Raw genomic sequence first — 26798 nt, 5'->3', positions numbered from 1 at the left:
CTAAGAAGGGTGAACACAATTATATCATCTTTATAGTGTTAAATATAGTTTGACACATTAACTATGTATCCTACTGAACCATCAGCTGACTGTATCGTTACACATGTAAGACAGGAAGAAGCCTTGTGGATTAAATCTAAAGTGAGTCCAGGTGCCCTTTGTTAAGCATGTCTTTCAGCAGTCAGGTGTCTGTATGAACAGTGAAAGAGGTTTTCCACACTGTAATCATTCCTCCTGTTCATACTGGATATTAAAAGATCCTTCAAATGTGCTTTCACTGTAAGTGATGGAGGCCAAAATCCACAGTGTGTCTACACAGTCATTTAAAAGTTGACGTGAAGCTTATATGAGGCTTCAGCAGTCTGAGTTAGTCATATCAAGTGGATATCTGCTGTAAGTGCTGTTGCATAAATGCACCATGTTCATGATGCATAAGTGATAATTGATTCATATTTGATTCCATTATTTAATACAATAAATAAATAAACAATTTATTTGATTGAAAAAATTTGATGTAAAGTTAAAATTTAAATCTGATGTGATTAAACAGATTTGTCTTGTACAGTATAGGAATATACTGATGTATAACAGGTAGCAAATGAACATAGGTGACTGAAAGGGTTGTAACCACTAGTGCTGTAGCGGAGTGAGTGGTGGGCAGACGGGTGGCTGCCCCGGGTCCAGTTACAAAGGGGCCCACCTTGGGCCCAGTCTGCCTGCCTGAACATGCATTTTGTTGTTTAGTTGAATATTAATATTACATTATTAATATTATAAAATAATATGATATTAATAAGTCTGTTTGTGTGTCTTGATCATGACAAAAAATAAAAAGTCCGAGTGGAGACGAGCCCCCACCTCAGCCAAGGGGTTCTCGTCTTGTGTCTGGACAGAAAGTGTGTCAGACACATTTTCCACGCTCATGCAAATGATATGTTGCATGTGTTGCGTGTGACGTGCATGTGAACAATGCATCTGACACGCAGTATGATATGTGCATTGTTTCTTTTTGATAAGAACATAAATATGCTGTCTAAATGCCATCCTGGAGTTTTCTAATTGGATGTAATGTGGTTTGTTGTATTACACCACTATGAAACACTCTGAATTTGTTAACTGTTTTGATAAAATGAATGTGTGAATGAATGATTGAATGAATGTTATCCTACTGTATACCTTATTTCCTTTAATGACCTGTCTGACTGGCTTCTGACCACACCACTGCCAAGTGCTTAGTTTCAGACTTAATTTAGCTAAACTTGATAAATGTGTGGGGTCAAGAAAGTATAAAACAGAAAAAAGAGCAATTTTTGTTAATTTTTTCAGATTTTTCGCTAACTGCTCTTTTTTGGGGAAATGCCTGTTCAGGGCTCAATAAAGTTACAAACATCTATAATTAGACTTAAATTTTGGTTATGAAGAAATGAGTCAGAATCTTAGATTAATGTTGTTGGGACTGGTGTTTGTTTGTATAAGGACTAAAGAGGTTTTATAGCTGTTTCTCTATGTGATGCAACATGTGATGCAATAAGACATATGGGAAAGAATCATAGCATGCATAAATATCTTGGCTGCATCCAAAGAGAAACAGTTTCTAAAATATCTAAAATGTGCTGAGTTGTACTTTATGGTTTTAACCATTTTTTAAACATGTTTCTTAAAGTTCAAATTTGGATCCAGTGTCACACCAAGATATTTAAAATCAGTAACTATTTCAATCTTTCACCTTTGTACTATGGTTTTAAAGAAAAACATAACTTTTGTCTTGTTTACATTTAGACTCAGACATGATTGATCAAGCCAATGTGTGATCCTTTCCAATGCAATTGTAAGCTTAGCAGCAGCTAACTCAGTTGTTTTTGCATGTGTGTACACAACGGTGTCATCTGCATACATTTGTAGTTCTACATCATGACACTGTTGAGGGAGATCATTAACATATAGGCTAAATAATAAGGGACCTAACACTGATCCTTGTGGAACACCCATCATGCGCTTCATGGAAGTGACCACTGTGTCTTGGTTAGACAATAGCAAGATGGCGCCACCTGGTGGTCGGCATCTTGCACTCACCCAAGAGTTTCCGGTTTAACACCTAGGTGTACACAGAGCAGTGCATGGTGGGATATGGAGTCCGAAACTGACTCATTTTGTTTGACTGTTTCTTGTTGTCAGGCTTTGTGGGTTGCATGCAGGCCTGCCTTTGTTTTATGCACATGGAGTATGAAGCCCAACAATGTGTTGTTAAACTCCTTGCTTACGGCATCTTGGCACCTTGTCTGTGTCACTGCCTGTGGTGTTGTAGACTGTCTACTTTGTATTTGAATAGGCCTTATAGTGATGTAGACCACTGTGTCTATTTTATATTTGAATAGGCCTTATACAGTACAGTATTGTAGACCACTGTCTCCATTTTATGTTTGTTATTCCTGAGTAAGAAAGACATGTTACTGAGACAGAGCAACTGGTCCGTCACTGTCTATCATCGGTGGAGCTGAACCGTTCATTAATCAATGCACATAGAGCACCGCCTGCTGAAAAATTTGAACACAACTGGCAACCTGTTTTATTTTTTTGATCTTCAGAACAAGCTTGTCTGACAAAGTAACTTCTCTGTATGTTTTCTTAGACATAGGCTTGCTCGGCTCAATAAGTGACAATTGGTATTTATGGATAGGATAGGATATATCAGCTATTTTACAGTTGTGAATTTTAAAATGATTTTATCAGAAGGGCCCCTTGAGAATGCTCCACCCCTTCTGTGTTGAGAGACTAGTTCCACCCCTGCACTAGTGCATTAGTCCATTGTTTGTATTCCATGTTTCTGTTCTTCGTTCGTAGTACCACAACAACAAATTTCATTGTAACACTGTGTACAATGAAATGTGAGCGGAGGTCTCTCACGAAGCTCTGCTATATTACATTCAAAGTTATAATTATTGATGTATGAAGCCAAAGCAGACAGTCAGAAGGACTTTCAAAAGACTCTCAAGGACTCAAGAACCTCTTTTCATGACAAGCGACCAATGAGTTCTCACGGCATGACTAAGGTGTGGATGCATCAGAGAAACAAGACGTGCCCCAGCAATAAATACCCATTTCAAAGAGCTGACCTGTGTCTGTGTCGTCATGAAGAGAGCTGCATCTGCCACATTTACAGTCTTTTTACCATCAAATTGCCTCTTTTTGTTTCCTTGGACAGTGTTTCCCTGTTGAGCTGCGGTGGAAGTATAGCAGGCACAGTGTTGGACAACACACTTGTACAACTGGCCCATCCTGGATGACTGACTATATCTTCTTAACTTTTATTTTTAATAATTAAAATTAACATTTAAATACACAATAAAGACTTTAAAAAAGTTTACCTTTCTAAAAAAGTGAAAAACATTTATTTGGCTACTATCATGTGTGAAGTCTGGACCAATCACAACAGGCCATTTTCATTTACCCAGGCCAGTTAAGCCTGGGCACGCACATCATGGTAGGGAGGTTGTTCAGCAGCAGATGATGGCCAAAAACACTTGTTTGAAAAATTGATCCTATATTGTGGGCTACAGCTAAATTAATTCATTATTATGGCACAACAGGCATTGATTTATAAATACTTTAAAGAGTTAGAACAGAGTTGCCAGAATCCTCGACTGCCTATGCCCCATCATCACAGGTGTTTCCACCACCATCTCCGCATGTTAGTGAAAATCAAGCTAACGCTAGTGTGGGCTCCACGTGGGGGTGGGTTCTGTTGGTGGGACAGAAGGGGCTATAACTGAAGGACAAGGCTGCCAGTTTCACCTAGGTGAAAGTCAGACATGTTCTCAAGGATGTATTTCCATTCCCATCTTTTCTTCATCAATCTCATCCATCGCGACTGCCTCGTTGACTTCAGTAGACCTTTCAGCTATAGATGAACCAGCAACACAGCCCAAACTCAAACAGTACCCCATCTCAGTTTTTGGACATGAGGCCAGGAGCTTCTCCTTATATTGGTATAGGAAGTATGCATTTTTACATTACAGACTTAGCAAGGATACAGTATTTTGTAAAATGTGTCAGCAGTTTGGTGAGATAGGTGGGGAAGAGTAATTTAGACGTCATGGATATAAGGATTAGAGACACATGAACACAGCTTGTTATAAACATGAAACCAGCAGAGCTCATCAGATAGCTGTGGAGAAATACAATAACTACAGAGAAGGCGACAAGTCCAGACATGGCACAGTCATTCACAATCAGCTTGTCAACACAGAAGGCCGACAAAGTGAGATAATAGAAAGAAACCGGGAGCATATAAAAGTTATAGTTGACATTGTGCTCACATGTGCAAAGCATGAGTTACCTTTATGTGGATACCAGGAAAATTAAGAGGCACAAAATGCCAGCAGTTGGCGGGCTCACAGGGGATAGCAGCTCCAAAGAGGACGGCAAGCAGACGATTGACGAGCCCCCGCAACGTGGAAAGACACACTTGAAAAATTGTGAACTTTCCTTTAACTTAATACTTCTAGATATAACATTACCAGAATTTTCACAGACATATCTGACCGTTATGTTTCTGCTCATATTTGACATAAACAGCCACCTAGATTATTAGCCTTTGACAGAGTGGCTTTGTTAGCCAGGCTAAGATGGTGTCTGTTGTTTGGTCCTCTAATTTGGTACAGATGTAAATATTTCAACAACTACTGGATGAATTGCCATAAAAAGATATGTTTCTCATATTAAAAACACAGTGCAAGAAGGAGATAAACATCACTTCCTTTGTCCACTATGCTGCCTGCTGCTGGGGCTGCTTCACTGAAATTTAGTAGGGGGCGCTATTCAGCCAGTTTGCGTCACTGATTGAATATTGTCATGTAGACGTGTTCAAGCTGGGAGAAGTTTGGTGCAGACTGGGGTATTTACAATAAAGTTATAGCAACTTCCTCTGTCATGGCGAAACATCAAATCTCAACGGTGTGAGGATGAGAATTTTCTGCAGGGTGAGACATGTCTGTCTTGCTCACACCTGTGTCATCAAAATTATGCAAGTTTTGAGCCCATTCACTTGAATTTCAATTAGTAAATTGAAAACTCTGGATGACTTTGTATGTAAAACAAATTAATTTCCTAATTTTCATCAAGTCTATTTTTAGAAAACCTGGTCAAAGCTTGATTGACATGTGTACTGTCAGGTGTGTAGAGACAATAAGTAACTGCAGCTGAACAGAAAAATACTCATATATTTGAATGGAGAGTGTGAGCAAACCCACACCTTTTTGAACATTTACTGCTTCCACATAGTTTTAGATACAAACTTCATTTGAACTTTAAATGAATCACAAGATTTTGACCTACAAATCTTGAATTTACATGTTTTTTCTATCTTTTATTGTTTTTGAGATATTAGAGTGTGAGTTTTAAAGTCTTTTCTTGCTCCTCCTGTGATTTTATAATGAGTGTGTATTGCGGAATGTTTCACAGCACTGAGGGAGTGACATCACCAGGAGCAGTTGGAGAGGAGGATTTTAGAGTACGCTTCTTTGAAATCTCCTCATAAATCCCATGACTTTGGCAAAATCTTACATTAATCATATTTTAGTAGGAAATTTTGTGGTTAATCCATTAATTCAGGTTTGAAAGTGGTCAGACTTATAGTTTAGACACGAGAAGCCTCTGTTTGACACAATGGTGATGTGGCACTGCAACTTTCATGGCTTATAAAACCGTTCAAGTTATTACAAAGTTTTTAACTACTTTTTTCAGCATAGTGTCATAAGTCATGTATTAATGTTTGAAGCCAATAACATTAACGTCCTCGGAGGAGATAGCGTTTGTTTGGGAGCTAAAATTGAGAAAAAGTCTCATTTTGAAAGGCTAATTGCGGACTTCCTGTTGGATTTAGGTCAGGGGTGTCAGCATATGATTTGTAGGTCTTGATGAGACGAATAACTTGCTTTCGGTTTGATCTCTTTATGACATTCCTACGGGCCGTGGTCAAATATCAAATATTTCACCAGACCTGATGTGCGTGCCAAATTTGGTGAGTTTTTGATGTTTAGGGGGTCAAATTTAGGTCTGATGTCCCGTAATAATAAAGAAACAAACAAACAAACAAACACATGAAATACAATAGTGCCCTAAATAGTAGAAGCACAAAGAACTGAAGATGAGATATTTGCAGCACTCACCTTTCTGTCTGTCAGTGGAGATCTCCGATACAAACTGTTTGCTTTAATGCCTCCTTCTGTGCAGCGTTCACAGGACAGGAAGATTCTGTGAATGTGAATCTGTGGTTACTGCATAATGGCTCAGAAAACACACACACTGCTGTTCAGATGCTATTTCATTTCCTGTTTTTTGTTCATTGTTTGTTGGACGACCACAAAAGAAATAGAGTTAGGTTTTACTGGGGCTGTTGCTGTGTCACTAAAAAAAATCAGCTGCGTCTTTAGACTCAGACTGGCCCGCCAAAATCCACCTGCAGACACATACGACCTATAACACTAGAATCATGTCGTAAACAGAGATCCATTTAAATGCACAATATGTAATTTCAGGTGCTAGGGGTCTCAATCAAAACAATAACAAAAGACAGAGTGTGATGATGGTGTGAAGTAGTGTGGGATCATGGGAGTTGTTGTCTTCATTGTTAAACAACCAGTTTCTTCAGGTTAGGATTACTCCAGTGTTCATGGTTGAGGATGTTTTTACCAGGAGCCAAATTATCCACAGAGGTCTCCTCCTCTCCAAAACAAACAGACCCGCTGATTAAAACAGGTGAAAACACTGAATAAAGCAGTTTCACGTTAAAAATTTGTGTTTCTCTGACATTGTTCAGCGGGCACTGGACATCTGGTAGGGGCTGCTAGCTGAGCTGCTGCTGACATTTGTTCAGCTTGCTTCTCTGATAAGTTAAGATCCAGATGTTCAGCAGGTTTCTACCAGGAGCTGAATTATCCGCAGAGGTCTCCTCCTCTCCAACAACAAACGTACATGGGGATTAAAACAGTAAAAATACTGAATAAAGATATTTCACGTTAAAAATCAGTGTTTCTCTGACGATGTTCGACGAGCACCGAACTTTGTGGAGGGGCTTCTAGCCGGGCTGCTGCTAACATTTGTTTAGCTTGTTTCTCTGATAACTTAAGATTCAGACGTTTGATGACAAAAATCCTTCATCCAGTTAAAAGATGTAGTTAAAAACGACCAAGATCTAGAAGGTTTATCATAAAAATGTGGCTTAAAACTGAATAAAAGTCCATTTATAACAGTTTCTGTTGAACAACCACAATACTGACGTATTATCTTGTATGCATATACTCTTTGTTAGACGCCATTGTAGCAAACAGCCACAACACCAATGTGTTATCTTCTATGTGTGTAAGTTACTCTTTGGTAGACACAATCATGGTGGACAAACACAACGCCTACACATGCATCTTGTGCACTATACTCTTTGGTAGAGGGGTATGACGCCATTGACAAATGGCAATTTATTTACAGTTTATTTACAAAATGTGTTTAATACAAGTACATGCAAAAGAAAACAATGTGTTTCACAAAAGATGACAAGTTAACACAGAAACATATAAATATATATGAATATATATCCATGTACATACACACAGACGGGTGACACATTAAAGGAAAAACCTACATGAAGTGTCTCAAACATGCACTCGTCCACCTGTTGAGAATATGGTGAAGGATGACTCATCTCACCAAACCACTTTTTTCCATCTCTCTGTAGACCAGTGCCTGTGGTTTCTGCACAACTGAACTCTCAAATGTGCATTCTTCTTTTCTTGCATTGACATTCTCAGACACCTTCTGTTTGTCGTTGCATATCACACTAATGCACCAGCATCAAATGTAAACTGTCAACTACCACAGTTTCCTCCCTTATTTCCTGATGTCATTCCCTTAGATCTAAATGCAGATGTCACTTTAGTCACTGTTCTTATTGAAACTGTTGAAATTGTGACTGAAGCTCTTGCCATCTGTGCCTCAACAATGAACCCTCTTTCAAAGTCACTTAGATCTTTTCCTCTCGTCATCTTGATACAAAATCAGAATCAGCTGGGCCTGCTCAACATTTGTACACAAGCTACAGAGCATGATTGGATGTTAACTGCTTGATTGTACCATGCAGCGCACCTGCATTTGTTTCTCCACTCATTTATTCAGGTTTTTTCTTTAATTTGTATTTTGTATTTATAAAATGACAATAAATAACAAGTAATGAACAAGAAACAATAAGAATATATTTTTACATTTTTAAAATGTTAACACTCAGATAGATACTGGGATGTTGAGCTAAATGTTTTTTTTATTATGTGTGTGTGTGTGTGTGTGTGTGTTTATATATATAAATATATGGATATGTGTATAGAAATGTGTGTGTTTATGGGTGTGTATGACATGTTATTGAAAAGACAAAAAAAGATGTTCAGACACATTCATATCTTTGTCAGCATGCAAAAGTTAATAAGTCTTTATTTTAGTGGAACACTGGTCTCCCTCAAGGTCAAACTACCACATTACTTTATTTGGCTGCCTACCTGTGCATCAAGAGCACCTATTTTGTTTCACATCACTGTCAGATCCAAGATCTCCGTTGGTTTTTTATCAGTTTGGTGCTAATTATTATCTAATTAGTGTAAATGTAGTTATTAGCCATGATTAGTCCAGTCAGAGTGGAAGTTAAATTGATTACAGGTGGGTTTGTCATCTATGAATCAGTGTTGGTGCAGCACCGTGTGACACCAGCAGAGGGTGGTGTGACTCTTATATTTAAATGTGTCCTGATATACTTGTACTTTACTTGAGTATTTCCATGTGATGCTACTTTCTATATTTCAGAGGGAAATATTGTACTTTCTACTCCACTACATTTATTTGACAGCTTTAGTTACTTTTCAGATGAAGATTTGACACAATGGATAATATAACAAGCTTTTAAAATACAACACATTGTTAAAGATGAAACCAGTGGTTTCCAACCTTTTTGGCTTTTGACGTCTTACAAAAAGCAGTGTGTAGTCGGGGTCACATTTCACATGTCTATGAGTTGTTAACAGCTCCACCAAATAGTGATTTTTCCCTCTAAACTTCTCACATGCTTTCATTTCAATAAATGTTCAAATGATCCAATATTTCAGCAAAAATCAAAGATTAGAGAAAAAGTCCAAAAACTGAAAACAGATTTGTGTATCAGAACTTTTGTTTTTTCTTCTTTCCTCTCCCATTAATCATCTCACCACCCCTCAGATTTATCTGCTGACCCTTTGGAGGGGCCCGACCCCTAGGTTGGGAACCACTGGACTAAACTAGCTAACCGTATATAAAGTAGTGTAAACTAGCTCCACCTCCAGCAGCTACAACAGTAACATGCTGCTCTAACACTGATGCTTCACTATTAATAATCTAATGATGTCATATATAATAATATATCAGTCAGAGGGACCAAACCACTACTTTTACTGCAATACTTTAACTACATCAAGCTCATAATACTTATGTACTTTTACTGCAATACTTTAACTACATCAAGCTCATAATACTTGTGTACTTTTACTGCAATACTTTAACTACATCTTTGTGTAGATTGATCAGTGTTGATTTTCTTCTTATTTTAAAAGTGTTTCCTCTTCAAATGCACAAGTTTATGGATCCTGTTTGCTCTAAATTTGGTTCATGACTGAGAGAGTTATTTGGTATTTTAACACGTTGCTAAAGTGTGAAGTTATCACCTGTGATCTAGACATTTTGTTCTTCCTGCTTGATGAAGAAATGAAACTCTGAAGGCTAAATTTGGACGGTAAAGTTGGTTCATGTTCACCAGAACAGGAGAGGAAACAGACCGGACATATTTAATCTTACTGATGACATCATTATACAGCTCAAAGGGTGAGACGGCGATGCTTTTATTGAGCCAAAATAGCACAAGATTCAGATCAACAACAAACTTGAAGAACTGTGAAGATCAGACAAACTTTACTGATAACAGATTAAAACACTGCAGCTACTGATTATTTATGTTTACAATCTGATGCTTTTTGGCCTCTTTTACTTCCTGTTCTCAAACATTTCCTGTCTGGTTCAGTCTCAGCTGTTTTCTAAGAAACCCACAGTGTGCCTGTACTCTACCTGCCCAGAAAACTGATGCGTTTGTTGTCATAATTCATAGTAAATGACTTCAATTCAGAACATGAGTTGAGGTATGTAAAAAATGACTCTAGATGCATCTTGGACCCTTTAAACAAACAAAACACATCATCCAAATACCTCTTCTATAAGAATATATTCTCCTTGAAGCCATGATTAGAATAAACAAACTTCTCTTCAAATGAGCCCAAACACAAGTTAGAGAATGAGGGTTAATGGTCAATTGATAAGAAAAAACTTTCTTTCTATCTTTATCCCAAGCAATCAGAAATGAAGGAAAATTCAATGACGTGCTCTGTAGAGAGATCAAAGAAATGGAAATGAAAAAATTCAACAGAGACAAGAAGGATGCCAGTGAGGGCAACATCTATTACTGGAGGAACCCTGAACAGAGCCCCAGAAGACGGCCTGCAGGACGTAAAAAAACTGACCAGCTGAACAGCCTCAAATTCCAGTTTTTTATCCAAACAAACCATAGACGAACCAGGCATGACAGTCAGAAGAAGGAGTCAAGGCAGAGGAAAAGCTATACATGACGCGGGAAGAAGAGAAAGACCCTGGACCTGCTCTGATCATCCCTTACTTTTAAAAAAAATTCTCCCTTTTAGTCAGTTTTGCTGATTAAAGCAAATTTGCCAAAACATTGATCATTTTCACAGGAACATGAATGAAATGACAAATGACACAACAATTTTTAACAAAGTGGATACAAAAAAATCTGTCCTAAATGATGCAGCCACTATAATAAAAGACAGATCTAGGTCTGATCTTTTAAAATAAACCTACAGTGAAATCAAATGACTGTATAATATTTAGAGCAAAGTATTCTGAGAGTGCAGAACAGATAAAGGGAATAATAACAAAACACTGGCATATACTTGAATCTGATTTTCAACTCAATGGTGCATTCAAAGAACGACCTCTCATGGTATATAAAAGAGGTAAAAACCTGGTACATTCATATTTACCTCCTCTTCAATCACTACCAGCACGAGCTACTTTAACACCGACTGTATCCCTGAAGGCAACCGTCACTATGGTCGTTGTAGTCAGTGTAATTATATTTACCGTTGTAACAGTTTTAAACATCCTCACACAGGTAAAGAGATCCCTATTAAAGGAGTTTTTTATGTCACACTAAGACAGTCATTTATCTCATCACTAGGCCTTGTGTCGTATGTTGGAAAGATGAGTAAAGCACTGAAAACTCATATTGCTGAACATAGAAGCACTATTAGATGCAAAAACATGAATTATCCAGTAGCAGCACATTCTGTTGAATTTAATCATCATATTTCCTCTCTAGAATATATTTGTATTGAGAAAGTATTACTCCCTCCAAGGTACCTTGGATGTTTTACTTTCCAGGAGGGAACACTGTTGGATCCACCGTCTGAGAACCCTGTCACCTCATGGAGTAAATATAGATTATGACTTGAAGTGTTTTCTGTAATGTTCCTCTATTTAGTAGATATTTAGAATAAGTTGTTTATGACGTTTATTCACAGCTGAGGTTTAACTTTTTCTGTATATCTATTAGAAATCTATTCAACATAAATGTATTTTTTAACATATTTGAATGTGCTTAACCAAAGGGAATGTAAAATTTGAATCTCTATATGTGGTATGAAACATATTGGTTTTTGTCAGTTTATTTGAAGAGAATTGATTGGCTGTAGTTCCTGTCACTGTTTGTTAAAAGTTTTGATCTTCTGAAGGCCTTTTGATTGTTTTTCTCCCCCTAATGGTGGAACATGATCATCTAATCACCATCAGCTGTGTTACTAGGGTGTGGCCTATATAACATACCCGTGCCTGTGTCCTAAAATGATTGTTGAATTTGAAGAAGACCTGAGGGCCGAAACATCATTCGAATAGGAGAGAAATATAAATGGAGCCAGAGTGTGTGTGCAACACTTTTTTCCTGCTCTCAAGAAGAAAAATATAGAAAATCACCAGAATGATCCTTTAAGTTACAGCCCATCGGTTTACTTTGTTGAAGTGCTGGGGGATGCCTCACTGTTTGTGGCTCTCGGCTGCCCTTCACTGCGCCTCCTTGCCTTCTTGCTATGTGGACGGCTCAGCTGAGCCCGGAACACCTCACAAAAGATGAAGTAGATTAGTGGATCCAGGCAGATGTTGAGAACTGACAACAGGATGGTCGTCTCCTTCAGGTAGTACAACACTTGGCTCAAAGAGCATCGCCTCCTCAGGAAGGTGTAGGGAAGGCGAACCAGTTGGTACGGCACAAAACAAATGCAGAAGACACTGACCAGCACCAACATTTTCTTGCGTGACTTCATGAGCTTCTTGCAGCTGGAGGATGCCGGCTGCCTCTGCTGTGCCAGCAACACACTGCGGGAGGCGCTGTAGTAGAAGAAGACCAGGGAGACGAAGACGAACAGGAAGGTGGCTGTGGAGAAGGTGTGGATGATTTTGTAGAACACAATGACCTGGGTGCTTCGCAAGGCATCACAGGTGTCAGGGACATCGGTCAGAGTTTCCTGTGTGAGTAGTGACAAGGTGACGTAGGTGATCACTATGGCCAGCAGGAAAACCCAGGTTACCATGGAGATGATGCGGGCAGCCTGCACTGTTTGCAGGATGTGATTTCCTAAAGGATGGATGATCTTCAGATACCTGCAGAGAAGAGAGGCAGGCGTCAGCAGATTATTTCACTGATTAACAGTGATACAAAACATCAAACCACAGATTTCATGAAGATTCTAATATTAGTTCTAGAGGAGAGGACCAGCTCTTTACTCCTGCAATGATACGAGGACATGGAGAAAGCTCATGACCATTTCAGCTTGCAGGAGTTCCAATGTGCTTGTATTCTATGTCTGTGCATATGGGAAGATAAACTCACTTGAACTTGTATATTGTAAAATGTAACTTGTTTCAAATTAAGAATATGAGTGAAAGGGCTGCATTCATAGTTTAGGTTAAGTTAACAAATACAAATAGCTCTTCTAACGCAAACAAAAGTTCTCTTGACTAAATTTTGCATGTTGTATAAACCCCTTGTCTTCATTCAGTGGATTCAGATCCGTTAATTTATTGAACTGCACAGGTTGTTGTTTGAAATTGTAAATGTAATTCAGATGAAATTCAGTTTTCATCTGTATTTTCTGAGTTTGAAGTCAGTTTTTTATTTGACTGTAAGAACTTACAGCTGTAGTTGCTGCTGTTGCTCTGTAGAGTCAGTATAAAGATAATGTGCAGGGATATAAAAACAGACAATAAAGCAATAAAATATTTATAAAAAGTATTAACTGTACTGATAAACTGCATGGTTTGTTGGAGTCTAGGGTGGGGGATCTACCTGTTAGCAGCGATGTAGCCCATGAACAGGATGCTGGCATACATGTTGAGGTACAATCCAAAGACCGCAAAGTTGCAGTAGATCATGTGGAAGGTGATGGAGTTGTTGGTGTAGCTGATGATGCGGAAGGGGAGATAGAGGCAGAGCAGGAAGTCGGAGACTGCCAGGTTCTTCAGGTAGACCATCATGATCCTGGATACCTGCTGCTGAGCTGAGCAGAAGTAAACCTTCATGGTGAAGCTGTTGAGGACCAAACCCACCTGGAGAGGAAACAAGAGGAACTCAGGACAGGTTTTTAAGAGATTAACATGTGTGCTGATTAGCATACGGAGGAGGAGGGAATGTGACTGTAATGTGAATATTGGACACTCACCAGAAACACCAGACTGTAGACCGGCATGAAGAAGAGGTGGGCTGATGTGTCGACCTGATCACAGTGAGTCATATTATCATCATTGTTGGTCTGGTTGGTGACTGAGGTCACTCCTTCTCCTACCAGGTCACCCATGTTTGTTGAGGTTCTAAGAAGGGTGAACACAATTATATCATCTTTATAGTGTTAAATATAGTTTCACACATTAACTGTGTATCCTACTGAACCATCAGCTGACTTTATCATTACACATGTAAGACAGGAAGAGGCCTTGTGGATTAAATCTAAAGCAAGTCCAGGTGCCCTTTGTTAAGCATGTCTTTCAGCAGTCAGGTGTCCATATGAACAGTGAAAGAAGTTTTCCTCGCTGTAATCATTCCTCCTGTTCATACCGGATATTAAAAGATCCTTCAAATGTGCTTTCAATGTAAGTGATGGAGGCCAAAATCCACAGTGTGTCCACACAGTCATTTAAAAGTTGATGTGAAGCTTATATGAGGCTTCAGCAGTCTGAGTTAGTCATATCAAGTGGATATCTGCTGTAAGTGCTGTTGCATAAATGCACCATGTTCATGATGCATAAGTGATAATTGATTCATATTTGATTCCATTATTTAATACAATAAATAAATAAATAATTGATTTGATTGAAAAAATTTGATGTAAAGTTAAAATTTAAATCTGATGTGATTAAACAGATTTGTCTTGTACAGTATAGGAATATACTGATGTATAACAGGTAGCAAATGAACATAGGTGACTGAAAGGGTTGTAACCACTAGTGCTGTAGCGGAGTGAGTGGTGGGCAGACGGGTGGCTGCCCCAGGTCCAGTTACAAAGGGGCCCACCTTGGGCCCAGTCTGCCTGCCTGAACATGCATTTTGTTGTTTAGTTGAATATTAATATTACATTAGTAATATTATAAAATAATATTATATTAATAAGTCTGTTTGTGTGTCTTGATCGTGACAAAAAATAAAAAGTCCTCAGAGTCTGTCTTCTGCAGAGTAGAGATGAGCCCCCACCTCAGCCAAGGGGTTCTCATCTTGTGTCTGGACATGAAGTGTGTCAGACGCATTTTTCACGTGCACATCTCATGCAAATGATATGTTGCATGTGTTGCATGTGACGTGCCCGTGAAAAACACATCTGACACGCAGTATGATACGTGCATTGTTTCTTTTTGATAAGAACATAAATATGCTGTCTAAATGCCATCCTGGAGTTTCCTAATTGAATAGAGTTGCCAGAATCCTCGACTGCCTATGCCCCATCATCACAGGTGTTTCCACCACCATCTCCGCATGTTAGTGAAAATCAAGCTAATGCTAGCGTGGGCTCCACGTGGGATGTGGGTTCTGTTGGCAGGACAGAAGGGGCTATAACTGAAGGACAAGGCTGCCAGTTTCACCTAGGTGAAAGTCAGTCATGTTCTCAAGTATGTATTTCCATTCCCATCTTTTCTTCATCAATCTCATCCATCGCGACTGCCTCGTTGACTTCAGTAGACCTTTCAGCTATAGATGAACCAGCAACACAGCCCAAACTCAAACAGTACCCCATCTCAGTTTTTGGACATGAGGCCAGGAGCTTCTCCTTATATTGGTATAGGAAGTATGCATTTTTACATTACAGACTTAGCAAGGATGCAGTATTTTGTAAAATGTGTCGGCAGTTTGATGAGATAGGTGGGGAAGAGTAATTTAGACGTCATGGATATAAGGATTAGAAACACATGAACACAGCTTGTTATAAACATGAAACCAGCAGAGCTCATCAGAAGCTGTGGAGAAATACAATAACTACAGAGAAGGCGACAAGTCCAGACATGGCACAATCATTCACAATCAGCTTGTCAACACAGAAGGCCGACAAAGTGAGATAATAGAAAGAAACCGGGAACATATAAAAGTTATAGTTGACATTGTGCTCACATGTGCAAAGCATGAGTTACCATGATGTGGATACCAGGAAAATTAAGAGGCACAAAACGCTGGTGGTCGGCGGGCTCACAGGGGATAGCAGCTCCAAAGAGGACGGCTAGCGGACGACTGATGAGCCCCCGCAACGAGGAAAGGCACACTTGAAAAATTGTGAACTTTCCTTTAACTTAATACTTCTAGATATAACATTACCAGAATTTTCACAGACATATCTGACCGTTATGTTTCTGCTCATATTTGACATAAACAGCCACCTAGATTATTAGCCTTTGACAGAGTGGCTTTGTTAGCCAGGCTAAGATGGTGTCTGTTGTTTGGTCCTCTAATTTGGTACAGATGTAAATATTTCAACAACTACTGGATGGATTGCCATAAAAATATATGTTTCTTATATTAAAAACACAGTGCGACACTTGTAAGGCCAGTAGCTCACTTGGTAAATTGATCTCTGACTGTCTTGTCCTGAACACCGGCATTCCACAGGAGTGCATTTTATCTCCCCTCCTGTTCTCCATATATACAAATGAAGTAAAATGTTCATTTGGGCTGGATAAGATCATTGGAAATAAACAATTGCAACTCCAGAACTTATACAACCAGTCCACAACCAAAAAGGCAACCCATGTCTATAACAATCCCACCCACCCCCTTCACTCATCATTCCAGCTGTTGCCATCTGGCAGGAAACTCAAGGTCCCACTAGCCAGGAAAAATGGGAAGAAGAAGTAATTTGTGCCCTTTGCTGTAGCCACCCCCCACCCCCACAAACACAAAAACACAGCCCATGAGCACTGCTGCTGCTGAAAGTATATTTATGTATTTTAGCTGCTCTTTACTGTCTGTTTTACACTGTGTTGCCAGAATGCAGAAGGCAAATTACTATTTCATGTGATGTAATGGACAATAAAGTTTTCTTATCTTATGTGGTGGTACATCTGGGGGACCTGATGAATCATGTGACTACAGACCAACTACAGACTACTAAACCACTGATTTCAAAGGTCTTGAAAAGAGAAATCAAATCTTGGAGAGAAATCAACTTTTAAACCCAAAACAAACAAAATTTGGCATTTTAAAGGAACCAGAAACCATCAAAAGTAGTTTGGATGAAGGTAGTAGTGGGAGCAGTATTCTTAGATTTAAAAAGCCTTTGATTAATTGTGAACCATGAAATACTTCTAAATAGATTATCACTCCTTCTATTCTCAACCAGCTGTAAGCTGGTTCAGATCAGTAGTGTGTTCAAATTAACTGTGAAAACGTCACTTCAAAATTGTAAATTGGCATGGACATGGACTGTAGTTAACCTCTTATAAACTCTGTGCAAAGTGTCAAGAGTTGTTTAAAATAGTTTTTATCTTAAGTTGTCTTGGAAAATATATTGAGATTTAGATTTTTTAAAAAAGACTCAAAATTTCAACATAAAATTAAAGCTGCAAGCAACATTGAATGGGCCTTCGCACCTCCGCACACATCAGGCTGTGGTGCCATCGAAGATGGGCATGTAGATGTCTTCAAACCTGGGCTGTTTTCAGACAGTGCAAGAAGGAGATAAACATCACTTCCTTTGTCCACTATGTTGCCTGCTGCTGGGGCTGCTTCACTGAAATTTAGTAGGGGGCGCTATTCAGCCCGTTTGCATCACTGATGGAATATTGTCATGTAGACGTGTTCAAGCTGGGAGAAGTTTGGTGCAGACTGGAGCATTTACAATAAAGTTATAGCAACTTCCTCTGTCATGGCGAAACATCAAATCTCAACGGTGTGAAGATGAGAATTTTCTGCAGGGTGAGACATGTCTGCCTTGCTCACACCTGTGTCATCAAAATTATGCAAGTTTTGAGCCCATTCACTTGAATTTCAATTAGTAAATTGAAAACTCTGGATGACTTTGTGTGTAAAACAAATTAATTTCCTAATTTTCATCAAGTCTATTTTTAGAAAAGTAAAGACTTTTAACTCACATGACAAGTAACTGCAGCTGGACACAGAAAAATACTCATATATTTGAATGGAGAGTGTGAGTGAACCAACACCTTTCTGAACATTTACTGCTTCCACATAGTTTTAGATACAAACTTCATTTGAACTTTAAATGAATCACAAGATTTTGACCTACAAATCTTGAATTTACATGTGTTTTCTATCTTTTATTGTTTTTGAGATATTAGAGTGTGAGTTTTAAAGTCTTTTCTTGCTCCTCCTGTGATTTTATAATGAGTGTGTATTGCGGAATGTTTCACAGCACTGAGGGAGTGACATCACCAGGAGCAGTTGGAGAGGAGGATTTTAGAGTCCGCTTCTTGTGAAATCTCCTCATAAATCCCATGACTTTGGCAAAATCTTACATTAATCATATTTTATTAGGAAATTTTGTGGTTGATCCATTAATTCAGGTTTGAAAGTGGTCAGACTTATAGTTTAGACAAGAGAAGCCTCTGTTTGACACAATGGTGATGTGGCACTGCAACCTTCATGGCTTATAAAATCCAAACCGTTCAAGTTATTACAAAGTTTTTAACTACTTTTTTCAGCATAGTGTCATAAGTCATGTATTAATGTTTGAATCCGATAACATTAACGTCCTCGGAGGAGATAACGTTTGTTTGGGAGCTAAAATTGAGAAAAAGTCTCATTTTGAAAGGCTAATTGCAGACTTCCTGTTGAATTTAGGTCAGGGGTGTCAGCATATGATTTGTAGGTCTTGATGAGACGAATAACTTGGTTTTGGTTTGATCTCTTTATGACATTCCTACGGGCTGTGGTGGCCATTTTAATTACAGAGGTGGCACTAGAGAGCACATTTTGGCACTTTTGGGGGGTTAATTTTTACATTTTATCAAATATTTCACTAGACCTGATGTGCGTGCCGAATTTGGTGAGTTTTTGATGTTTAGGGGGTCAAATTTAGGTCTGATGTCCCGTAATAATAAAGAAACAAACAAACAAACAAACACATGAAATACAATAGTGCCCTAAATAGTAGAAGCACAAAGAACTGAAGATGAGATATTTGCAGCACTCACCTTTCTGTCTGTCAGTGGAGATCTCCGATACAAACTGTTTGCTTTAATGCCTCCTTCTGTGCAGCGTTCACAGGACAGGAAGATTCTGTGAATGTGAATCTGTGGTTACTGCATAATGGCTCAGAAAAGACACACTGCTGTTCAGATGCTATTTCATTTCCTCTTTTTTGTTCGTTGTTTGTTGGAGGACCACAAAAGAAATAGAGTTAGGTTTTACTGGGGCTGTTGCTGTGTCACTAAAAAAAATCAGCTGGGTCTTTAGACTCAGACTGGCCCGCCAAAATCCACCTGCAGACACATACGAACTATAACACTAGAATCATGTCATAAACAGAGATCCATTTAAATGCACAATATGTAATTTCAGGTGCTAGGGGTCTCAATCAAAACAATAACAAAAGACAGAGTGTGATGATGGTGTGAAGTAGTGTGGGATCATGGGAGTTGTTGTCTTCATTGTTAAACAACCAGTTTCTTCAGGTTAGGATTACTCCAGTGTTCATGGTTGAGGATGTTTTTACCAGGAGCCAAATTATCCGCAGAGGCCTTCTCCTCTCCAAAACAAACAGACCCACTGATTAAAACAGGTAAAAACACTGAATAAAGCAGTTTCACGTTAAAAATTTGTGTTTGTCTGACATTGTTCAGCGGGCACTGGACATCTGGTAGGGGCTGCTAGCTGAGCTGCTGCTGACGTTTGCTCAGCTTGTTTCTCTGATAACTTAAGATCCAGATGTTCAGCAGGTTTCTACCAGGAGCTGAATTATCCGCAGAGGTCTCCTCCTCTCCAACAACAAATGTGCATGGGGATTAAAACAGTAAAAATATTGAATAAAGATATTTCACGTTAAAAATCAGTGTTTCTCTGACGATGTTCATCGAGCAGCGAACTTTGTGGAGGGGCTTCTAGCTGGGCTGCTGCTAACATTTGTTTAGCTTGTTTCTCTGATGAGTTAAGATCCAGACGTTTGATGACTAAAATCCTTCATCCAGTTAAAAGATGTAGTTAAAAACGACCAAGATCTCAAAGGTTTATCATAAATATGTGGCTTAAAACTGAATAAAAGTCCATTTATAACAGTTTCTGTTGAACAACCACAATACTGACGTATTATCTTGTATGCATATACTCTTTGTTAGACGCCATTGTGGCAAACAGCCACAACACCAATGTGTTATCTTCTATGTGTGTAAGTTACAATCATGGTGGACAAACACAACATCGACACATGCATCTTGTGCACTATACTCTTTGGTAGAGGGGTATGACGCCATTGACAAATGGCAATTTATTTACAGTTTATTTACAAAATGTGTTTAATACAAATACATGCAAAAGAAAACAATGTGTTTCACAAAAGATGACAAGTTAACACAGAAACATATAAATATATATGAATATATATCCATGTACATACACACAGCCGGGTGACACATTAAAGGAAAAACCTACATGAAGTGTCTCAAACATGCACTCGTCCACCTGTTGAGAATATGGTGAAGGATGACTCATCTCACCAAACCACTTTTTTCAACCTCTCTGTAGACCAGTGCCTGTGGTTTCTGCACCACTGAACTCTCAAATGTGCATTCTTCTTTTCTTGCATTGACATTCTCAGTCACCTTCTCTTTGTCCTTGCATATCACACTAATGCACCAGCATCAAATGTAAACTGTCAACTACCACAGTTTCCTCCCTTATTTCCTGATGACATTCCCTTAGATCTAAATGCAGATGTCACTTTAGTCACTGTGCGTATTGAAACTGTATAAATTGTGACGGAAGCTCTTGCCATCTGTGCCTCAACAATGAACCCTCTTTCAAAGTCACTTAGATCTTTTCCTCTCGCCATCTTGATACAAAATCAGAATCAGCTGGGCCTGCTCAACATTTGTACACAAGCTACAGAGCATGATTGGACGTTAACTGCTTGATTGTACACTTGTACTTTACTTGAGTATTTCCATTTGATGCTACTTTCTACATTTCAGAGGGAAATATTGTACTTTCTACTCCACTACATTTATTTGACAGCTTTAGTTACTTTTCAGTAACTAAACACACAATGGATAATATAACAAGCTTTTAAAATACAACACATTGTTAAAGATGAAACCAGTGGTTTCCAACCTTTTTGGCTTTTGACGTCTTACAAAAAGCAGTGTGTAGTCGGGGTCACATTTCACATGTCTATGAGTTGTTAACAGCTCCACCAAATAGTGATTATTCCCTCTAAACTTCTCACATCCAAACTTTGTTTTTTCTTCTTTCCTCTCCCATTAATCATCTCATGACCCCTCAGATTTATCTGCTGACCCTTTGGAGGGGCCCGACCCCTAGGTTGGGAACCACTGGACTAAACTAGCTAACTGTATATAAAGTAGTTGAAACTAGCTCCACCTCCAGCAGCTACAACAGTAACATGCTGCTCTAACACTGATGCTTCACTATTAATAATCTAAGGATGTCATATATAATAATATATCAGTCAGAGGGACCTAACCACTACTTTTACTGCAATACTTTAACTACATCAAGCTCATAATACTTATGTACTTTTACTGCAATACTTTAACTACATCAAGCTCATAATACTTATATCCTTTTACTGCAATAGTTTAACTACATCAAGCTCATAATACTTATGTACTTTTACTGCAATACTTTAACTACATCTTTGTGTAGATTGATCAGTGTTGATTTTTTCTTATTTTAAAAGTGTTTCCTCTTCAAATGCACAAGTTTATGGATCCTGTTTGCTCTAAATTTGGTTCATGACCGAGAGAGTTATTCAGTATTTTAACACGTTGCTAAAGTGTGAAGTTATCACCTGTGATCTAGACATTTTGTTCTTCCTGCTTGATGAAGAAATGAAACTCTGAAGGCTAAATTTGGACAGTAAAATTGGTTCATGTTCACCAGAGCAGGAGAGGAAACAGACCGGACATATTTAATCTTACTGATGACATCATTATACAGCTCAAAGGGTGAGACAGCGATGCTTTTATTGAGCCAAAATAGCACAAGATTCAGATCAACAACAAACTTGAAGAACTGTGAAGATCAGACAAACTTTACTGATAACAGATTAAAACACTGCAGCTACTGATTATTTATGTTTACCATCTGATGCTTTTTGGCCTCTTTTACTTCCTGTTCTTAAACATTTCCTGTGTGGTTCAGTCTCAGCTGTTTTCTAAGAAACCCACAGTGCACCTGTACTCTACCTGCCCAGAAAACTGATGCGTTTGTTGTCATAATTCATAGTAAATGACTTCAATTCAGAACATGAGTTGAGGTATGTAAAAAATGACTCTAGATGCATCTTGGACCCTTTAAACAAACAAAACACATCATCCAAATACCTCTTCTATAAGAATATATTCTCCTTGAAGCCATGATTAGAATAAACAAACTTCTCTTCAAATGAGCCCAAATACAAGTTAGAGAATGAGGGTTAATGGTCAATTGATAAGAAAAAACTTTCTTTCTATCTTTATCCCAAGCAATAAGAAGTGAAGGAAAATTCAATGACGTGCTCTCTAGAGAGATCAAAGAAATGGAAATGAAAAAATTCAACAGAGACAAGAAGGATGCGCGTGAGGGCAACATCTATTACTGGAGGAACCCTGAACAGAGCCCCAGAAGACGGCCTGCAGGACGTAAAAAAACTGACCAGCTGAACAGCCTCAAATTCCAGTTTTTTATCCAAACAAACCATAGACGAACCAGGCATGACAGTCAGAAGAAGGAGTCAAGGCAGAGGAAAAGCTATACATGACACGGGAAGAAGAGAAAGACCCTGGACCTGCTCTGATCATCCCTTACTGTTAAAAAAAATTCTCCCTTTTAGTCAGTTTTGCTGATTAAAGCGAATTTGCCAGAAAATTGATCATTTTGACAGGAACATGAATGAAATGACAAATGACACAACAATTTTTAACAAAGAGGATACAAAAAAATCTGTCCTAAATGATGCAGCCACTATAATAAAAGACAGATCTAGGTCTGATCTTTTAAAATAAACCTACGGTGAAATCAAATGACTGTATAATATTTAGAGCAAAGTATTCTGAGAGTGCAGAACAGATAAAGGGAATAATAACAAAACACTGGCATATACTTGAATCTGATTTTCAACTCAATGGTGCATTCAAAGAACGACCTCTCATGGTATATAAGTAAGTATGTATGTATATATGTAAAGAGATCCCTATTAAAGGAGTTTTTTAAGTCACACTAAGTCAGTCATTTATCTCATCACTAGGCCTTGTGTCGTATGTTGGAAAGATGAGTAAAGCACTGAAAACTCATATTGCTGAACATAGAAGCACTATTAGATGCAAAAACATGAATTATCCAGTAGCAGCACATTCTGTTGAATTTAATCATCATATTTCCTCTCTAGAATATATTTCTATTGAGAAAGTATTACTCCCTCCAAGGTACCTTGGATGTTTTACTTTCCAGGAGGGAACACTGTTGGATCCACCGTCTGAGAACCCTGTCACCTCATGGAGTAAATATAGATTATGACTTGAAGTGTTTTCTGTAATGTTCCTCTATTTAGTAGATATTTAGAATAAGTTGTTTATGATGTTTATCTACAGATGAGGTTTAACTTTTTCTGTATATCTATTAGAAATCTATTCAACATAAATGTATTTTTTAACATATTTGAATGTGCTTAACCAAAGAGAATGTAAAATTTGAATCTCTATATGTGGTATGAAACATATTGGTTTTTGTCAGTTTATTTGAAGAGAATTGATTGGCTGTAGTTCCTGTCACTGTTTGTTAAAAGTTTTGATTTTCTGAAGGCCTTTTGATTGTTTTTCTCACCCTAATGGTGGAACATGATTATCTAATCACCATCAGCTGTGTTACTAGGGTGTAGCCTATATAACATACCCGTGCCTGTGTCCTAATATGATTGTTGAATTTGAAGAAGACCTGAGGGCCGAAACATCATTCGAATAAGAGAGAAATATAAATGGAGCCAGAGTGTGTGTGCAACACTTTTTTCCTGCTCTCAAGAAGAAAAATACAGAAAATCACCAGAATGATCCTTTAAGTTACAGCCCATCGGTTTGTCTTGTTGAAGTGCTGGGCGATGCCTCACTGTTTGTGGCTCTCGGCTGCCCTTCACTGCGCCTCCTTGCCTTCTTGCTATGTGGACGGCTCAGCTGAGCCCGGAACGCCTCACAAAAGATGAAGTAGATTAGTGGATCCAGGCAGATGTTGAGAACTGACAACAGGATGGTCGTCTCCTTCAGGTAGTACAACATCAGGCTCAAAGAGCATCGCCTCCTCAGGAAGGTGTAGGGAAGGCGAACCAGGTGGTACGGCACGAAACAAATGCAGAAGACGCTGACCAGCACCAACATTTTCTTGCGTGACTTCATGAGCTTCTTGCAGCTGGAGGATGCCGGCTGCCTCTGCTGTGCCAGCAACATTCTGCGGGAGGTGCTGTAGTAGAAGAAGACCAGGGAGACGAAGACAAACAGGAAGGTGACAGCAGAGCAGATGTGGTTGATTTTGAAGAACACAATGACCTGGGCGCTTAGCAAGGCGTCACAGGTGTCAGGGACATCGGTCAGAGTTTCCTGTGTGAGTAGTGACAAGGTGACGTAGGTGATCACTATGGCCAGCAGGAAAACCCAGGTTACCATGGAGATGATGCGGGCAGCCTGCACTGTTTGCAGGATGTGATTTCCTAAAGGATGGATGATCTTCAGATACCTGGAGAGGCAGGCGTCAGCAGATTATTTCACTGATTAACAGTGATACAAAACATCAAACCACAGATTTCATGAGGAATGAAGATTCTAATATTAGTTCTAGAGGAGAGGACCAGCTCTTTACTCCTGCAATGATACGAGGACATGGAGAAAGCTCATGACCATTTCAGCTTGCAGGAGTTCCAATGTGCTTGTATTCTATGTCTGTGCATATGGGAAGATAAACTCACTTGAACTTGTATATTGTAAAATGTAACTTGTTTCAAATTAAGAATATGAGTGAAAGGGCTGCATTCATAGTTTAGGTTAAGTTAACAAATACAAATAGCTCTTCTAACGCAAACAAAAGTTATCTTGACTAAATTTTGCATGTTGTATAAACCCCTTGTCTTCATTCAGTGGATTCAGATCTGTTCATTTATTGAACTGCACAGGTTGTTGTTTGAAATTATAAATATAATTCAGGTTAACTTCAGTTTTCATCTGTATTTTCTGAGTTTGAAGTCAGTTTTTTATTTGACTGTAAGAACTTACAGCTGTAGTTACTGCTGTTACTCTGTAGAGTCAGTATAAAGATAATATGCAGGAATATAAAAACAGACAATAAGGCAATAAAATATTTATAAAAAGTGTTAACTGCACTGATAAACTGCATGGTGTGTTGGAGTCTAGGGTGGGGGATCGACCTGTTAGCAGCGATGTAGCCCATGAACAGGATGCTGGCGTACATGTTGAGGTAAAAGGTGGAGACTCCAAAGTTGCAGTGGACCAGGTGGAAGGTGATGGAGCTGTTGGTGTAGTTGATGATGCGGAAGGGGAGGTAAAGGCAAAGCAGGAAGTCGGAGACTGCCAGGTTCTTCAGGTAGACCATCATGATCCTGGATACCTGCTGCTGAGCTGAGCAGAAGTAAACCTTCATGGTGAAGCTGTTGAGGACCAAACCCACCTGGAGAGGAAACAAGAGGAACTCAGGACAGGTTTTTAAGAGATTAACATGTGTGCTGATTAGCATACGGAGGATGAGGAAATGTGACTGTAATGTGAATATTGGACACTCACCAGAAACACCAGACTGTAGACCGGCATGAAGAAGAGGTGGGCTGATGTGTCGACCTGATCACAGTGAGTCATATTATCATCATTGTTGGTTTTGTTGATGACTGAGGTCACTCCTTCTCCTACCAGGTCACCCATGTTTGTGGAGGTTCTAAGAAGGGTGAACACAATTATATCATCCTTATAGTGTTAAATATAGTTTGACACATTAACTATGTATCCTACTGAACCATCAGCTGACTTTATCATTACACATGTAAGACAGGAAGAAGCCTTGTGGATTAAATCTAAAGCAATGCTTTGTTAAGCATGTCTTTCAGCAGTCAGGTGTCCATATGAACAGTGAAAGAGGTTTTCCTCGCTGTAATCATTCCTCCTGTTCATACTGGATATTAAAAGATCCCCTTCAAATGTGCTTTCAATGTAAGTGATGGAGGCCAAAATCCACAGTGTGTCCACACAGTCATTTAAAAGTTGATGTGAAGCTTATATGAGGCTTCAGCAGTCTGAGTTAGTCATATCAAGTGGATATCTGCTGTAAGTGCTGTTGCATAAATGCACCATGTTCATGATGCATAAGTTATAATTGATTCATATTTGATTCCATTATTTAATACAATAAATAAATAAATAATTGATTTGATTGAAAAAATTTGATGTAAAGTTAAAATTTAAATCTGATGTGATTAAACAGATTTGTCTTGTACATTATTGGAATATACTGATGTATAACAGGTAGCAAATGAACATAGGTGACTGAAAGGGTTGTAACCACTAGTGCTGTAGCGGAGTGAGTGGTGGGCAGACGGGTGGCTGCCCCGGGTCCAGTTACAAAGGGGCCCACCTTGGGCCCAGTCTGCCTGCCTGAACATGCATTTTGTTGTTTAGTTGAATATTAATATTACATTAGTAATATTATAAAATAATATTATATTAATAAGTCTGTTTGTGTGTCTTGATCGTGACAAAAAATAAAAAGTCCTCAGAGTCTGTCTTCTGCAGAGTAGAGATGAGCCCCCACCTCAGCCAAGGGGTTCTCATCTTGTGTCTGGACATGAAGTGTGTCAGACGCATTTTTCACGTGCACATCTCATGCAAATGATATGTTGCATGTGTTGCATGTGACGTGCCCGTGAAAAACACATCTGACACGCAGTATGATACGTGCATTGTTTCTTTTTGATAAG

At 38.8% G+C, this 26798-nt stretch overlaps 2 protein-coding genes across 2 annotated transcripts; both read right to left on the bottom strand.

Annotated features, from left to right (window-relative positions):
- Positions 1-12134: 12134 nt before the first annotated feature.
- On the bottom strand, positions 12135-14054 carry LOC122984169 (P2Y purinoceptor 14-like). Its single transcript, XM_044354497.1, has 3 exons — positions 13845-14054; positions 13472-13731; positions 12135-12786 (listed from the first exon to the last, which is right to left on the bottom strand). The coding sequence occupies exons 1-3, from the start codon at positions 13977-13979 to the stop codon at positions 12135-12137; spliced, it is 1047 nt and encodes a 348-aa protein (XP_044210432.1). The 5' UTR covers positions 13980-14054.
- Positions 14055-23818: 9764 nt separating this feature from the next.
- On the bottom strand, positions 23819-25684 carry LOC122984495 (P2Y purinoceptor 14-like). Its single transcript, XM_044354972.1, has 3 exons — positions 25615-25684; positions 25242-25501; positions 23819-24556 (listed from the first exon to the last, which is right to left on the bottom strand). Exons 1-3 carry the CDS (start codon positions 25639-25641, stop codon positions 23890-23892), a joined length of 954 nt encoding a protein of 317 aa, XP_044210907.1. The 5' UTR covers positions 25642-25684; the 3' UTR covers positions 23819-23889.
- Between the last annotated feature and the right edge of the window lie 1114 nt (positions 25685-26798).

This window comes from Thunnus albacares, chromosome 6 (genome assembly GCF_914725855.1).
Source record: "Thunnus albacares chromosome 6, fThuAlb1.1, whole genome shotgun sequence".
Classification (NCBI taxonomy): domain Eukaryota; kingdom Metazoa; phylum Chordata; class Actinopteri; order Scombriformes; family Scombridae; genus Thunnus; species Thunnus albacares.
The sequence above is the reverse complement of the archived record's forward strand: the minus strand, read 5'-3'. Positions and strand labels throughout refer to the sequence as shown.